The sequence below is a fragment of the Neodiprion pinetum genome, chromosome 5 (assembly GCF_021155775.2).
Source record: "Neodiprion pinetum isolate iyNeoPine1 chromosome 5, iyNeoPine1.2, whole genome shotgun sequence".
Lineage (NCBI taxonomy): Eukaryota > Metazoa > Arthropoda > Insecta > Hymenoptera > Diprionidae > Neodiprion > Neodiprion pinetum.
Window position 1 is genome coordinate 19,155,672 of NC_060236.1, and position 16,084 is coordinate 19,171,755.

General features: G+C 39.4%; 2 protein-coding genes and 1 long non-coding RNA gene across 8 annotated transcripts; all 3 read left to right on the forward strand.

The window, feature by feature from the left end:
* Positions 1-5,543: 5,543 nt before the first annotated feature.
* LOC124219365 (uncharacterized) lies at positions 5,544-8,425 on the forward strand. 3 transcript variants are annotated; one of them, XM_046626819.2, is made up of 5 exons: positions 5,545-5,693; positions 5,819-5,961; positions 6,033-6,518; positions 6,606-8,039; positions 8,360-8,425. In XM_046626819.2, exons 2-4 carry the CDS (start codon positions 5,823-5,825, stop codon positions 8,027-8,029), a joined length of 2,049 nt encoding a protein of 682 aa, XP_046482775.1. In that variant the 5' UTR covers positions 5,545-5,693; positions 5,819-5,822; the 3' UTR covers positions 8,030-8,039; positions 8,360-8,425. The 3 variants fall into 3 exon arrangements, with proteins under 3 accessions (XP_046482776.1, XP_046482775.1, XP_046482772.1); XM_046626820.2 differs by lacking the exon at positions 8,360-8,425 and having other exon boundaries at positions 5,544-5,693; positions 6,033-6,731; positions 6,821-6,888; XM_046626816.2 differs by having other exon boundaries at positions 6,033-8,039.
* A 148-nt stretch (positions 8,426-8,573) lies between these two features.
* Positions 8,574-12,186, forward strand: LOC124219366 (uncharacterized). 4 transcript variants are annotated; one of them, XM_046626823.2, is made up of 7 exons: positions 8,574-8,702; positions 9,072-9,369; positions 10,012-10,227; positions 10,377-10,577; positions 10,733-11,055; positions 11,134-11,302; positions 11,666-12,186. In XM_046626823.2, exons 2-7 carry the CDS (start codon positions 9,099-9,101, stop codon positions 11,917-11,919), a joined length of 1,434 nt encoding a protein of 477 aa, XP_046482779.1. In that variant the 5' UTR covers positions 8,574-8,702; positions 9,072-9,098; the 3' UTR covers positions 11,920-12,186. The 4 variants fall into 4 exon arrangements, with proteins under 4 accessions (XP_046482779.1, XP_046482778.1, XP_046482777.1 ...); XM_046626822.2 differs by lacking the exon at positions 8,574-8,702 and adding an exon at positions 8,762-8,901 and having other exon boundaries at positions 9,093-9,369; XM_046626821.2 differs by lacking the exon at positions 8,574-8,702 and adding an exon at positions 8,763-8,901.
* Positions 12,187-13,008: 822 nt separating this feature from the next.
* LOC138191029 (uncharacterized) lies at positions 13,009-14,750 on the forward strand. The gene is made up of 3 exons (XR_011177267.1): positions 13,009-13,138; positions 13,416-13,544; positions 14,282-14,750. It is a non-coding gene; the product is annotated as an uncharacterized lncRNA (long non-coding RNA).
* The last annotated feature ends 1,334 nt before the right edge of the window (positions 14,751-16,084 follow it).

Below are 16,084 nucleotides of genomic sequence, written 5' to 3' on the forward strand. Positions count from 1 at the left end.
AGGACTTCGTACCAGTTACAGTATTGCAAACCTTTCCATCAATCATGGTAAAAGTTAATTTGCAACTCACTTTACAATCTTTGCCGTCAATTGCCATCTGCAAAGGTTTAAGTGTTGCAATTTGATCGTCAATGACGCGCTTTTCCTCGATTATCGATCTTTCCGTTTCGGGTTTGAATTGAAGCCTAATCGGTCGACAATACCATGGAGAAGAAGGCCTAGGGTTTTTCCAAATGACAATTTCTGTATTTTCATCTCCGTCGTGGCCAATAAGTTGTAAGGGAACGAGGGAAGTCAGGAGGACACTCGAATCGGAGCTACCTTCGTCCGAAAATTTTTGTTTGTATTCCTTTTGTCCAGAACTTCCGTCGAACCCCCACTTAACAACGAGTATCAAATTTTGCAGTACACTGCCGCTCATTACATCCAAAACATCGTTTTCAAGTTCCAAAATTCGTTTGCTTGTGTGGTGGAGAAGAGATTGCAATTTAACTTCGGCGCAGTTTTCAGAAATAGAAATATCTAGTGGATAACAAAGTTTTTTGACCTTCAAAACGGAATTGTAACTTGGAAAAACTGTACTATTGCATAATTGTGTGGTATGCCTGATATTCATGTACTGCGACTTAGTTAATTTTGAATCAAAAACGAGGGCTAAAGCAGTGTTTGGGGACATTTTTGTTTCCGTTTTAGAGACCTTTTGCATGGCAGATATGTACTTTACTGCTTGCGTGGGAGATTTGGCGGTTACATCGTCGTTTCTAGCTGTTGAGACAGCTCCAGATTCGCGAAGACTCATTTGGGCAGCATAGGAGAGCTCGTCCGCGCTATAACTCTCACGCAATTTCTGCGTTTTCCTCCGTTTGGAACGGTCGCGGTCGCTCGATTCGGAAAAAGAAATTTGGGGACGCCCACCACTGTGTCTTGATTTTGTGGAATCCTCACTATCATTTGCAGTTGCTTCTTGATCCAGAAAGATGACCTAGTTTTGTGAATAATTAAATTAGTTACTTCATATACTGTTACACTTAGGTACATTACTTTCTATATAATCAATATTTACCGTAACGCTCATCGACTGATCCAACCAGCTTTTGTTATTTTTCAGAAAACGATCCTTAATGCGGCAAGCATTTCGCCATTTCATTTTGAAATTGCAAATGACTTTTTTCAACGCCTGTCGCGAACGATCTTCGATGCGAAACAAATGTGGTGCTTTATTGAGCAGTTTAACGCCCAAATTTTCGATAAGGGTATCGAGATTTTTGTCCCATTCCTCATGCACGGCATCAAACAGTTGCTGTCGTGTCCACTGTGCAACCTCCGTCTTGGATCCTATCGTTGAAAATGCAAATATTTTACTTACTTTTTATAATTTATAAATTAGAATTATTCCCTTTCATGATAATATTCAGTAGTGCGAGTCTAATGAAATTCAAATTGGACACCATGTATATTACGTCAGATACATTTCTAACGGTCTACAGGTATATGTGAACAAAAGAAAAGGTCTGCATCGCCCCGCTACACTAATCCCACAAGGCGGGCCACGAGGCTCCGACCGAGTCGACAAAACACTGCTTCAAAGAATGCGTATTTTTGACCAATGGAGCAAAAAAGAGTACGTGATGCCAACGGTTACACATTCTCTATACTTTTTCACACTAGGAATCGTTGACACCTCCGTAGGATCTCCGGGGATCATAACTAATTCTCTACAGATAGTAATGCAATTCAATGAAATAGGTTATTTTGCAGCACTCGTATTGCATCATTAATATCGTCGCCATAAATTCCGTAACTTCGTTCATTCACAAAATTTACGTAGTTCACTTACCTTTAGGAATAACATCCATTTTGGTTTACTCGATTATGATGAAAATTGAAAAAACTACAGGCTTTTTTTTCGTGCGCTCGAAAGCGTGCACACACCACAGTCCCGCGCGGGTCTCGACAATGGTCACTTTCGAGGGTTTACCACAGGCCATGGAATGAATATGAACATCTGCCCTTTTGGATTTCAAAGCTCTAATGCTATCTATTGAAAAATATATGAAGCTTTACCTTGGATGATAACTTTCGGTTTTGGGGGTTTTGGCCGAGAATTCGGGCTTTCGGACCACTGTGCGTCGTCACTGTGAAATTGAAAAATAGAAAAAATAAGAAATACGTACGCGGAAATTATTCAACGGAAAAATAAATGTGAATCAAATACACGAACGTGTATAGTTTATATTATTTATCCGAATATATCAAATCTTTTATAGGCGACAGTAGCATCTCTAAGACGTTCAATTAATTTTTTTAAAGTTTTTACAAAGTCAAATTTGAGATGAAAATATTTTGGGAAAATTTTAAACTACTTCATTTTTAGTTCTAATCGTTTCAAGAAGGCGCCCTTTAAGTTCCGCAACTCAACTCGGCAAACGGTCGGTACGTAAAGATTACAAGAACAAATGTTACTATCACGTGTACCCAGATGCATAATGCAGTGTCAGATATTATTATGACTGTGAAATGATCACCGACTGAAGAAAATTCATTTGAGGAAATTCATTTCAGCTAGATTCAGCAATGTTAGTCAAGTATAAAATCTTTCGTTTTTCGGCTGTACCTTTTGATTCGTTGCTCGTAGCGTATTCGGACTGCGCCCAATCGATTCTTCTTGCAAAATTATGTTGACATGGTGCGTCAAAGAATCAATTCAACTATTTCAAAATCAGCCAAATTCCGATAGGAAAAATCCAAAGGGTTAGCCTTGCTTTTTCTTTCACGTTTGAGCAAAAAACTTTTTGCCTTTAAAACGATTAAAATGACTTTCCAAGACAATTGAATCCTGAGCTTAACAAAAAAAGGTATTTCACAGATCGTAGCACCAACAGCTCACAAAATACGTATAATATAGGGTAAAATCAATTCGTTCATTGATTTACTTCAAATAGTAACAATGTACAATATTAGACACATCGTTTCCTGCAGAGGGCCGTTGCATATCAGATGCAGTAATGCTGCAGAGATCAAAGAGTATATATGTATATGCGGTCCATGCACGATATTAATATATATGATCCATTTAGGATTAATACGTGATGAATACTATAAACTTTATAATTTTCCAGGAGACAAACTAGATTATCCACAATGATACGTCTACAATATGAAAATGGAAGAATTATCCATTTTGAAACGAGATTCTATTCGACACGCGCTCGATGTATGCCATAACATTAATATTCATAATTATTCCAACAACTTTTCATTTGCTCTATCGATCTTGAATTTTCGTAGGCATAGAATCGAAACGCTGTTTTAGCTAGTCGCAAGTGAAGTATCTACGGTGGGTAGAGAAGCAAAATTGTTTTTCGAAAAGTGTTCGTTTGGAGAAAAATTCAGAGTAACTGTGATACATCACGGATGCGCTAATTTTGATCGAGATGAAATGGATGCTCCGTATTTGAGACAGTATTTAACGTAGTGTCCTGATTTGGAGACCGAAAAAGGTGATTGTCGGCGATTCTTTTTTTTTGATAGGGAGAGAAAGAACGAAGCTTCTTAAAATTTCGAGTGTATTTTAACACACATTTAAATGGTACGAGCAAAAATTTTTATTATCCAACTGTCGCAGAACGGCAGCGTTATTAGCAAACCCGTTAACTGGAGAATATATGTCTTTAGTCAAAGGCTGACCATCGAAGGACCTAGCCGCTTGAATTCGCAGGAAAGATAACGTGCGCATTTCTTGTCTGTAATGTACAAACTAATTCATGATACATCTTTTCATATCATGCATCACACATCATAGACCATACACATGGTATTATAGCTCAAAACCATAGTTTGGATGATCGGATTTTCAGAAAGTGATGTCACCCAAAATTTTTTTTCTCTTGACGTCATCGATCTACAGTAATCAGCTAGCCGAATTCCTCAGTCTGGAAACAACCGCGCAGTAGAGCGGGCGGATGAAAATCGCGCTCCGCAGATTTCGGATACCGGGTTCTTTACCTTCTGGATTCTGCGCTCCGAGTCCGCTTCCTGGTGCACCTCGAGTTCCGGGACTAGCGCTCCGTAGTTTCTACGCGCCAGGTCCGCTACCTGGTGAAACGCGACTTTCCGGACAAGCGCTCCGTAGTTTCGGCGCTTCAGGTCTGCAACCTGGTGAAAATCGACTTCTAGGACAAGCGCTCCGTAGTTTCGGCGCTTCAGGTCTGCAACCTGGTGAAATCGACTTCTAGGACAAGCGCTCCGTAGTTTCGGCGCTCCAGGTCCGCTATCTCGTGAAACTTGACCTCTAGGACAAGCGCTCCGTAGTTTCGGCGCTCCAGGTCCGCTATCTCGTGAAACTCGACCTCTAGGACAAGCGCTCCGTAGTTTCAGCACTCCAGGTCCGCTACCTGGTGAAACTCGACCTCTAGGACAAGCGCTCCGTAGTTTCAGCACTTCAGGTCCGCTACCTTGCGAAACTCGACCTCTAGGACAAGCACTCCGTAGTTTCAGCGCTCCAGGTCCGCTACCTGGTGAAACTTGACTTCTAGGACAAGCGCTCCGTAGTTTCGGCGCTCCAGGTCCACTATCTCGTGAAACTCGACCTCTAGGACAAGCGCTCCGTAGTTTCGGCGCTCCAGGTCCGCTATCTCGTGAAACTCGACCTCTAGGACAAGCGCTCCGTAGTTTCAGCACTCCAGGTCCGCTACCTGGTGAAACTCGACCTCTAGGACAAGCGCTCCGTAGTTTCAGCACTTCAGGTCCGCTACCTTGCGAAACTCGACCTCTAGGACAAGCACTCCGTAGTTTCAGCGCTCCAGGTCCGCTACCTGGTGAAACTTGACTTCTAGGACAAGCGCTCTGTAGTTTCGGCGCTCCAGGTCCGCTAGCTGGTGAATCGCGACTCTCGGAGGACGAGGAAGACGAGGAGAACAAGGTGGACGAGGATAACGCGGATTTCTGCACGGTGAGTATTTCATTTTCATAATGTTTAATGACAATTGTGATTATATTCTATCTGAAATTTTTTGAACTTGTCATGTTTATAATGAATTGTTTCAATCCACTTTTCGCGCAAGCCTACATTCAGTAGCTATCAATGCGCTAATTAGATTTCTGTATGATTTTTTATAATTTTCTCAAATTCTTCTTGGTAAATTGTGTCAATAAAAAAATGATATTGATCCTCGCACAATATTTTTGACGTGTGCTAATTTTTACTGTAAATATTTATCAACATTCGAGGTATACTCGTAACCCAAGGTGGTTAGTGGTGGTCGTTGAAGGTGGTTAGGGATGGTTGAGGGTGATCGAGGTGGATGAGGAGAAGGAGGACGAAGTAGACGAGGAGAACGAGGATTTGTGGACGCAGAGTTTAATATTTTTATAATATTTAATCGCGATTGTAATTATATTTATTCCAAAATCCTTTAAACTTGTCATGTTTACAATGAATTCCCGTGCAGAAATTTGAACTGGAAAGCCAGGCTACTCTCTAGCACCTCGTAGTGATTTACTGGCTAGCGCAACCTGTACAGGCCCTGCCTCGGCATTGGCGAGTTCGGCCCAATTCCGCGTTCCCTAGCCAACACTGTCCAGAAACTGGTCGTTGTTCGCTGATGAAAACTTATTACCGGTGTTTACCATTATTTATCAGTACTCCAACTTATAATTTTTAAAGTTTACTTCAGACGTCCACTGTGATATTTGTGAGTTGATTTTCTTTATCTTCGTAATGGGAATGTAGAATACCATAGTAAATATGTTTTGAAGGTAACATAACCTAAAAATTTCTATCCTATCATTTTTATGTTTTATTGTCTATCTATTTCAGCATAATGAATAACATAATTGAAAAACGACGACGAACACGCGACCGTGTGCGAAGGCATCGTTTCGTTCATCAAAACACTATTGTGCCACAGAACCATCCGCTAAATGATGACAGTGACTCTGACATCAACTCCGAAACTGAATGTGTGTAATATAAGCATCAACCTATAAGTGAAATAAAATTTCAGTTGTTATAAAGCAAGTATGAATTGCAGGTGTCAGTGATCAAGAAAATAGTAATAGGTCTGAAGAAGATGTATCCGAGGGTGGTATTTCTGAACAATTACTTGAACATAGCCAAAGTGAGATCGACGAAGAGAATGGTGACTCAGGTGACGGTTCTCAGATAGACCACGAAGAAAGTGTATCATCAGCCAGTGTCATTGATGAAAACAGTGATATCGGCTCATCTATAAATGAAGCGACTGACGATAGTTTGAATGAACGAAATGAAGCTGAGGAAATTCGAAAATGGGCAATAAAAGAACACCTTAGTCATTCTCAATTGGATGGGCTTTTGGTGATTTTGAGGAGAAGATTGCTGCCTGAACTTCCAAAGACAGCAAAAACATTTCTACGTACATCGGCAGTGGCCTATGATATACAAGACATGGAAGATTATGATGGAAATATGGGACAATTCGTGTACTTTGGTATTGCTGAAAGGCTTCGAGCCTGTGTCAATGAAGAAGTGCACATAGGTAATGAAATTTTGATCCAAGTTAATGTCGACGGACTGCCTCTCTTTAAATCAAGTAACACTCAACTGTGGCCCATTTTGTGTAAAGTTGTCCACGAACCAGACATATACGAGCCGGTGCCTGTAGCTATATACGCAGGTTCTACAAAACCAAAAAGAGTTGATGAGTTCTTGGATGAGTTCATTGAGGAAATGAACCAACTATCAGCGAATGGTATTGACATTAATGGCAGACTGTTTCAAGTAAAAATTCAAAGTTTCATATGTGATACGCCAGCTAGGTCTTTCCTCAAATGTGTTAAGGGTCATACTGGATATTATGCGTGTGAAAGGTGTACCGTGAGAGGATGCAGACCTGGCAGATCTACTGTATTTCCTGATGCGGATTGTCCTGAACGAAGTGCTGAGGACTTTAATAGACAAAGGCAGCGAGAGCATCACAATAGTGTTTCGCCATTGCTACGTTTAAGACCTGCAGTAAACTTGGTCTTGTTATTTATTCTCGATTTCTTGCACTTAGCTTGTCATGGTGTGATGAAGAAACTTTTGAAAGACTTTTGGCTTTTAGGCAATCTCCATCTCAGACTAGGCCGCAGAAGTCGAATCGAACTGTCTCGCAGAATGGAGTATTTAAAAATTCTGGTAACTTCTGAATTTCAACGTAAACCACGGTCCGTAGCGTTTATAGCAAAGTGGAAGGCCACCGAGTTTAGATTTTTTCTATTATATTGTGGAGTTGTAGTCTTGAAGGGTATTTTGAACAATAGACTATATAAACATTTTTTATTATTTCATGCGGCATGCAGAATTTTATGCTGCGAAGATCTAGCCCTCAGGTACAACAGGTTTGCAAAGAAGTATCTCAGAAGTTTTTTCTTAGTTATGCGCCAATATTATGGCCCAGATTCGCAAATCATGAACCTTCATAACTTAATTCATATGGCCGATGATGCTAAGAACATGAAGTGCTCCCTTACAAAGATAACTACATTTCCTTTTGAAAATGCACTCGGTCACATAAAAAAGTTAGTCCATTCGCCAAATCGACCATTGGCTCAAATCTGTCGCCGCTTGAATGAGAAATTTTCGATAAAAAATCATAAAGCAACTCTACCCCAGTATGTAGAGATACTCAAGGAGAATAGTGATATCCCAAATTGTAGGATGAATCACAAAGCGATATCGAAACTGAAATTCAAAGGGAAATATATACTTTCGGTCAAGGCTCCCGATAATGTAGTTCTTCTTAAAAATGGCACTATTCTCGAAATAAATCTTATGTCGTACCCTGATGACAATCTAGAAGACGTGACAATTATTGGAAAAAAATGGAAAATCAAAGAGTCGCTGTATATGTATCCGTGTGATTCGAGAGTGCTGGAAGAATGGGTGCTTGAAGACAGATCATCTGCAACTACAATTACGTGCCCTATTGATCAAATCAAACGCAAAATGATAATATTACGTTTGCCTGGAAGAGAGAAAACATATGGAATATCTCTATTACATTAATTTAACACAGGTCGGTTGAAACGTGGTATACAGTGTAATGTTACGTATATACTTGTATTAATCCGAAAAAAGTAGCTGGATATCTTTTTATATTTTAACAATAAATAATATTTTTCAGTACTCTAACCTCAAAATCTCGACCAACGCGACTTCGTCGTGATTTCGTGGCTCTAGTGATGAAAAGTACAACTCGAAACTCGTATGGATAAGGTTTTTTGACATGCGTGTTACAAGCACTCGCCTTCGGCTCGCGCCGTAAACCTCACGTCTCGTCAAAAAGCCTTATCCATACTTGTTTAGAAATGTACTATTATCCCTATTTAATTTCAGGGCGAGTGTCACAAGGTGTAATGCGCAAGCTTATTTTCACGAATAATATATGTATAAATATACATATATATTATATATGTATAATACATGTATCAATATTATTCGTTTGAGTATGGGAAGACCGTCAATCAATTGCCGACACTGGAATTATTTTTGACGAGGACGTTTCTGATGTGTCTCGATATTTAAATAACGCGCGTGACTGTGGCGACATGTCGATAGTGGCGACTTGTTGACTATCGTCGTTCCGGCACGTGTTGTGTACAGCGTCCTAAAAGCCTAGAAGTGCCTGGATTTTTCTTTCACGAAAATTGCAATCATTTGAAAAAGCTGGAATTTTTTTGTAAGTGGTTCATTAAAATTATTACGAAAGCAAGCTGTTTTGAACTTTACGAAGTGAGAAGTGATCAAAAGTGTACAAAACACAAAACGTGCTGCGCAAATACCGAACGGCTCGCTGAACGTGTTATCCCACGTGCTAACCTTACATTGCATCGCTTATCATTTTTTATAACAGCTACCTGTGCCATCGACTATTCTTCGTAAGTTGTCCTTGAATATTCAAGTACAGACATTTATATTTATTACGACACAATAAGAAACTATTTATATAAATATGACACGTGCGTACTCTACCCTAACCTAACCTAATCTTACTAAACCTGTAACAGCGCATATATACATATAACAGACGCCTTTATATTATGAACAGAATCCCTCTTCGTATTTTAAGCATATAATGGGAGATGATAAAGAGGCAGAAGAGGCCATCAAGGCTTTTCAATTAGTCGAATTCGATCCACCTAATAGAAAACAAAAACGAGGCACGATAGAATGCGTACCATCGACTTGGATTTCCTATAACCCATCGACTGGCAGATGCCAATGCAAATTCATGCCACCTCCGTATTCAGTAGAGGACTCTGAACTTTTGTGTTGGCTCGTCAAAGAACAAAGCCCTCTACAAGAATCTTGGCCTGTCTACCCAATAACACTCAAGGGACATGCGAGTAAGTAAATGATCTGTTGCGTTTTCTATTAGATTTGTATATTGTTCGGAAATAATCATCAAAGGGGAATAACTGTTAAATTTTGAAAAGATGACGTATTCAGTTCATATCACAAAGGTTCGTCTGTATAGTCTCACTATAACGCCATAAGATTCGATCAGTATTTAAAGTCACTGCTCTCAGAGAGTTATAAGTAAACCCAGTTATATGTCGACGGAGCTGAAATCAGAAGATATGAAAATCTTGGGTTCTGAGGGTCATCCGAAGCTCACAAGCTTGCACTGTGTAGCCGTCACATAGTCTACGTCTGAAACTTTTAACAGAGTCAATATTGTAGAAGCCGGCTTTGCAAAAATTCATATATTTTTGTGGGTTGTGGCAACGAATAACACAAGCACATGATTGATTTCGTGTCTTCTGATCTCAGATCTAGACGTATACCGATCAAATATACATTGAGCTTTTTAACACATCAATTTTGAATCGTGTACATGTGAAGACGAGCAATAAAAAGTTAAAATTATCAAAATTTATTTTTCACTGCCAAATAATTTGTATAGCATCAAAAAGTTCAGCTGAGAGCAACATTTCTTGTAAATAATGGAAGGTTAAAAATTTCTGTTATATTTTTTCTTCTTCTAGCAACTTATGATGATGCAATGAAACGTCTCAAAGTATTAGCAGACAAGAAATTTGTATACACAGAGGATGGAACGTTACCAGAAAAAAAATCAGAGGCAGCTAAAAAAGCATATCAGAGAATCAAAGTCAAAGGCGATAAAGCAATTGCTGAAAAGTTGATGCAAGTGCAACCCATTAACACCTCCAGGAATGACGATTATGCATCAAATGTAGACTGTAAATATAATATATACAATATATATATTATACATGTATAAATTAGACACTTGGGTGACCAAAATGGCGGCGCAATTTTCGCTTCTTCGATAGGGCCCTCAAAATTTTCACTCTTGTGCAAAATCAGAAGTGCGGATATATTGTTACAGCATCCTTTGAAACATCTGACCCAATTCCTTGTATTAACAGCATCAAGGCCAAGAAAAAAAATACAAAACTTAAAAATATGACAGAAACTGACAATGAGTCAACAGCTGATGAAAACAGCAATGTGATCAAACCCAGAAAAAAACCGAAGCAAAAATCAAAACAAGAACATGCTTCCTCTACCGGCAAAAACCACGTTCAAGGTGTGTACAAAAACTATTTAAATTGTTTAATTCAATTGCCGTTTTTCGACATTTCTGGAACCTAATTTGATATGAATAATTTCTAGAAACACCAAGAACCTCGTCGAATAATACATCATTATAATTAATTTTTTTACATCAAAATTTTGTTCTAGAAATTGAACGAAAACTGAGCAAAAGATCATCACGTGAAGTGTCAAAATCCACAAAAAATGTGCCTAAAGAAAATAGCTCTGAACTGAATCAGAGAGATTGTGATATCCTTAGCGGACTGAGATACGATGTTCAAATGCTAACCAAAGCCATCGACAAACTCAAGGCCATCGTTGAAAAATCGGCCTTAGCGATGGATGCTCATGGGGCAAATGTCCAAAGTTTTACGACACAATATGATCTGAACCTGCCTGTAACGACTTTGAAGGACTTTGACGCATTCGACGAGAAATTAAAAGCTGACAAAAAATTTCGTAAAGAATTCGTGAGTAAAAAAATTTGGATACTGAATTTGTATTGTCACTTATACAATATCTCACTCATTGCTTCAATCTCTCTATAGACTAGTACATTGCATTTCGTTTTCGACCACAATGCAACCTTACCAAAAAATGTGACGGCATTATTGAAAAAAAATATTTCACGGGATGTGGCCTTGAATTTCAACGCAGTGAAGGCTGGCATGGATAAACGCATTTTCAAAGAGACACAACTTTGTGGAATATTGCTGGGTAACACAATTATCGTTAACCTCAATCGTTAAATCATACCTGATAGATTTTTGTTCACTCATCTTCGAAGAATCCGTATAGGTATGCCAAAAGGTTTTTCCCATTTTAAAAAGAGAAAAGACAACTGCCTGCTTTTCGTTTTTGAAGTAAATTACAGTACAATTCAGGGTATGTCACACTTCGCCTTGTAGGTATAGTTGGATTCAGTCTAGGTAAGACCTATCATCGTGAAGACTTAAAGCAATTTTGAAATTGATGACACCAACTTTACAAACTAATAGACTTTCCACCACGATTTGCTCTTTTAGAAGAAAAAGAAAGCAGGGTTGTTTAGTTTTTTTTAACTAAAGTCTTTTCTTCCAGATGTGCTTTTGTTGAAATACAAAGAGGGAGCGCAGGGATCAATGACACATGTAACTGAAAAGAGTGTTTATCGAGAACTCGGTAACTGCCTGAGTAATGCCGTCGATTGGGATGGGCATCGTAAATCTCGACTAAAGAAAAAAGCTGCAAAGAGTACTACAATCGCTGCAGTCCAATCAGTTTGTGTCAATGTACATTGCAGCGGCACCAGCATGGAATCGTTGTCTCGTAAATCCACAGACAAATCTTCTTAGTAACGTATTCGAAAACTTCCCAAAATAGTTGTGTACTTTTGTGCTTACTGATTAAAAAAAAAGTATTAAAAAAAAAGTCATTATTTACGTACTTTTCTACTCACTGATGGGTTTGAAAAATAAAAAAAATATGTGTTACTTACGTATTTTCTATTTAGTGATGTATTAAAAAAAAAAGAAATTCACTACTAACATATTTTTCACTTACATGTTTAAAAAAAAAAATCCTACGTACTTTACTGCTGACTGATATGATGTATTGAAGAAAATAATAATATAATAATATAAATGAATAGAACTTTCATACGTTGCGAAATATTCATTCTAGAATTTATCCTTTATCCTTTTTTCCGATAATTATATGAATAGCTACTTGCAAGGATTCTGGCTAGACCCTATTAACTTTACTGGTTAGACCCTAGTCAGACCTTCTGGCTAGGCACTGCGTAGAAATGTGTTACACGCCAGGACTGGCTCAGCCCAGCTGACCTAGCCATTGCCAAGCCAGATTCATGGAAAACTAGCCAGGTGCTAGGCAGCACCGGAATTAAATTTCTGCACGGGTTATTTCAATTCATTTTTCGCGCAAGCAGAAATTCAGTAGCTATAAACGTGCTAATGAAATTCACTATATTATTAATTAATTAATCGATTACATTAATCCTTACAGAATATTTTTGATGTGTCCTTATACTGTAAATATTTATTACTATTCAAGGTGTAACCGGAGGTGGGTATCGATGGTTGTTGGAGGTGGTTGAAGGTGGACGAGGAGGAGGACGAGGAAGACGAGGAGAACAAGGTAGACGAGGAGGACGAGGCTTTGTGCTCGGTGAGTGAAAAATTTTTATGATATTTAATGCCGATTGTAATTATATTCATTCCAAAATTCTTTAAACTTGTCATGTTTACAATGAATTATTTCAATTCATTTTTCGCGCAAGCAGGAATTCAGTACCTATAAACGTGTTAACGAAATTCATTATATTATTAATTAATTAATTGATTATATTAATCCTTACACAATATTTTTGATGTGTTCTAATACTGGAAATATTTATTAGTATTCGAGGTATAACACGAGGTGGTTAGCGTCGTTCAAGGTGGTTGGCGATGGTTGAAGGTGGTCGGAGGTGGTTAGGGGTGGTTGCGTGTGATCGAGGTGGACGAGGAAGGCGAGGAGTATAAGGTGGACGTGGAGGACAAGGATGTCTATACGGTGCGTATAACATTTTTATAATAGTTAATGGCAATTCTAATTATATTCTATCTAAAATTTCTATTTCTATTTCTATTATCTATTTCAAACTTGTCATGTTTACAATAAATTATTTCAATCCATTTTTCGCGCAAGCCTGAATTCAGTAGCTCTCAATGCGCTAGTGAAATTTCTATAATTTTCTCATAATCTTCTTGCTAAAATGTGTCACTTACAAAATTATGTAAATCCTTACACAATTTTTTTGATGTGTTCTAATCCTGAAAATATTAATTAGTATTCGAGATATAATCCGAGGTGGTTAGCAGTGGTCGTTGGAGGTGGTTGGTGGTGGTTGAAGGTGATCGAGGTGGACGAGGAAGAGGACTTAGAAAAGGAGGACGAGGATGACGAGGATTTGTGTACTGTGAGTATAAAATTTATATAATATTTAATAGAGTAGGAGTAGTAGGATCAGGAGTAGGATCAGAAGTAGGAGTGGGAGTAGGATTAGGAGTAAGAACAGAAGTAGAAGTGGAAGTAGGATCAGATGTAGGAGTGGGAGTGGGATCAGGAGTAGGATCACGAGTAGGATCAGAAGTAGGATCAGGAGAAGGATCACGAGTAGGATCAGGAGTAGGATCAGAAGTCGGACTGGTAGTAGGATCGGGAGTAGGATCAGGAGTAGGATTAGGAGTAGGATCAGGGATGGGTGTAGAAATAGGAGTAGAAGTAGAAGTAGTGGGAGTAGTAGGAGTAGGATCAGGAGTAGGATCAGGGGAAGGATCACGAGTAGGATAAGGAGTAGGATCAGAAGTAGGAGTGGTACTAGGATCAGGAGTAGGAATACGAGTAGGATCAGGATCAGGACCAGGGATGGCTGTAGAAATAGGAGTAGAAGCAGAAGTAGTGGAAATCGTCGGAGTTGGAGTAGGAGAACGAGTAGGAGTAGAATTAGGAGTAGGATCAGGAATAGGAGTAGGATCAAGAGCAGAAGTAGGAGTAGAATCAGGAGTAGGAGTAGGAGTAGAAGTAGTAGTGTCACGAGCGCCGCATATTTACACCAAATATCATAAATCATGTCAGTTATTAATATCTTTAGAGACAAGGAAGCATAGCTTAAATATATTAGTTAATCTATATAAAATATTCATTACAAAACAGTTCGTGGCATAACCGAGCGCAACGGCGTAGTTGACGGACAGCAACGTCAGCGTCTCTGCGGCCGCCAGATCCCGGGTGTAATCAACACCGGGATGAGGCGGTCGCGAGATCACGCGCTTCGAGGATGACCGTCGCGAGGCGAGCCACGCTCCAAGGGGTGTCGGACGAGCGAGCGAAGTCAGTCCCCGTTAGAGACAGCTGAGAACGACATCTACGGAACCCGGGCTCCTTCAGAGCTGCTGTGTGAAGAGTATCAGACTTAGAATCACCGACGATTAGAGCGAGAACACCTCTAATTCTACAAGCGGTATTCCAAAGCATCTTGCGTCGCGGCGTCAGTCTTTGAAGGTAGTAATAAGTGTTGAACCTCGAGCCACGAACTGCTTAGAGAAGTGTAGTGATAAGCGTATGTGAGTGTTACTATTGAGTATAATCGTGTGAGAGCGTGAGCCATTCGGACTGTAACCACCGAAAAGTGAGTAGTTGAATGAGTGGAAACAACTAGATTAAGAACATATTGTAAGCTTCCTTGTCTCGAATTTTCTCTTGCTTTTCCTTCATTTTAAGGTTTATCATAAAGGTTTCTAAAACCATAAATATCAAATCCTCCAATCCTATTCCCGGGAATGCCCTGTAGAGGACGATCACCTCCCGACCCACCAAAAAAATATAAACCTCTACGAACACCTAGAGGGTTAAGTCGTCGCATGCGAGACCGCTCCGCACGTGACAGTAGAAGGAGACTACCCTACCCTACCCTACTCAACACCTACCCTACCCCCTACCCTACTATACCCTACCCCCTACCCTACCCTCCCCTGCCGCTATCATACCCTACCCTACCATACCCTTCCCGCCCCTACCCTCCACCTATACTTCTACTCCTACTCCTACTCCTACTCCTGATCCTACTTCTACTACGATCTTACTCCAACTCCTGATCCTACTCCTATTCCTACTCTCACTCTTGAACCTACTCCTGATCTTACTTCTATTCCTACTCCTACTCCTGATCCCACTTCTATTCCTACTCCTGATTCTGAATATCAATGTTATGGAATATATAGACTGCGTGTCGAATTGAATCCCATATCGAAACGGACAATTCATTTATTGTCATACTATAGCCGATTATAGTAGATAATCTAGTATGTATCCTAGAAAATTATAAAATTTATAGTATGCATCACGTATTAATCATGAATGAATCATATATATCAATGTCGTACATGGACCACGTATACATTTATACTTTTTGGTCTCTGCATCTTAATTACACGTGATCTATTTTTATTCATGATCTATGTATACATCCTTCTCTCGGGTACCTAACTTTCATTGAATCACTGTTTTGCTACACATTTTAGAAGATACTTATTTTCATTATTAATTTCTTGTACCGCCGACAAGTCGGTAAGTACACTCAGGCCAAGTACTGGCTTGAGCTTATCATAGCAAAGACTGTGTTACTCAAAAAGTGAATGCAGCTAGCATCGTGTCGAAATCAGGAACTCTCTGATGTCCTGTAATAAGTTCTCAACTCTACCACTGGAACATCTCACGGAGCAATTTTCGGTTGTCACATCAGAGCCCATCAGGGCAACTGTCTTTATATTCTACATTCAATGATGAGGCTAACCCCTTTGTATTCTCAGCGGAAATTTTCGCGATTTTAAAAAGTGTCGGAATAAATTGATTAGGCGCAGTCCCAATACGCTGCGATCAACGCATATAAAGTTACAGCCAAAAAACGAGATCCTGTGTGATCGACATTTTTCAGCAGGTGCTTTTTCGCTCGCCGGT

Excerpts from the sequence above, each read along its gene's own strand:
- LOC124219365 (XM_046626816.2), top strand. The coding sequence starts at position 5,823 with ATGAATAACATAATTGAAAAACGACGACGAACACGCGACCGTGTGCGA. Across the intron at positions 5,962-6,032 it reads CATCAACTCCGAAACTGAAT|GTGTCAGTGATCAAGAAAAT; the intron begins GTGTGTAATATA and ends TATGAATTGCAG.
- LOC124219366 (XM_046626823.2), top strand. The coding sequence starts at position 9,099 with ATGGGAGATGATAAAGAGGCAGAAGAGGCCATCAAGGCTTTTCAATTA. Across the intron at positions 10,228-10,376 it reads TTATGCATCAAATGTAGACT|CATCCTTTGAAACATCTGAC; the intron begins GTAAATATAATA and ends ATATTGTTACAG. Across the intron at positions 10,578-10,732 it reads CGGCAAAAACCACGTTCAAG|AAATTGAACGAAAACTGAGC; the intron begins GTGTGTACAAAA and ends ATTTTGTTCTAG.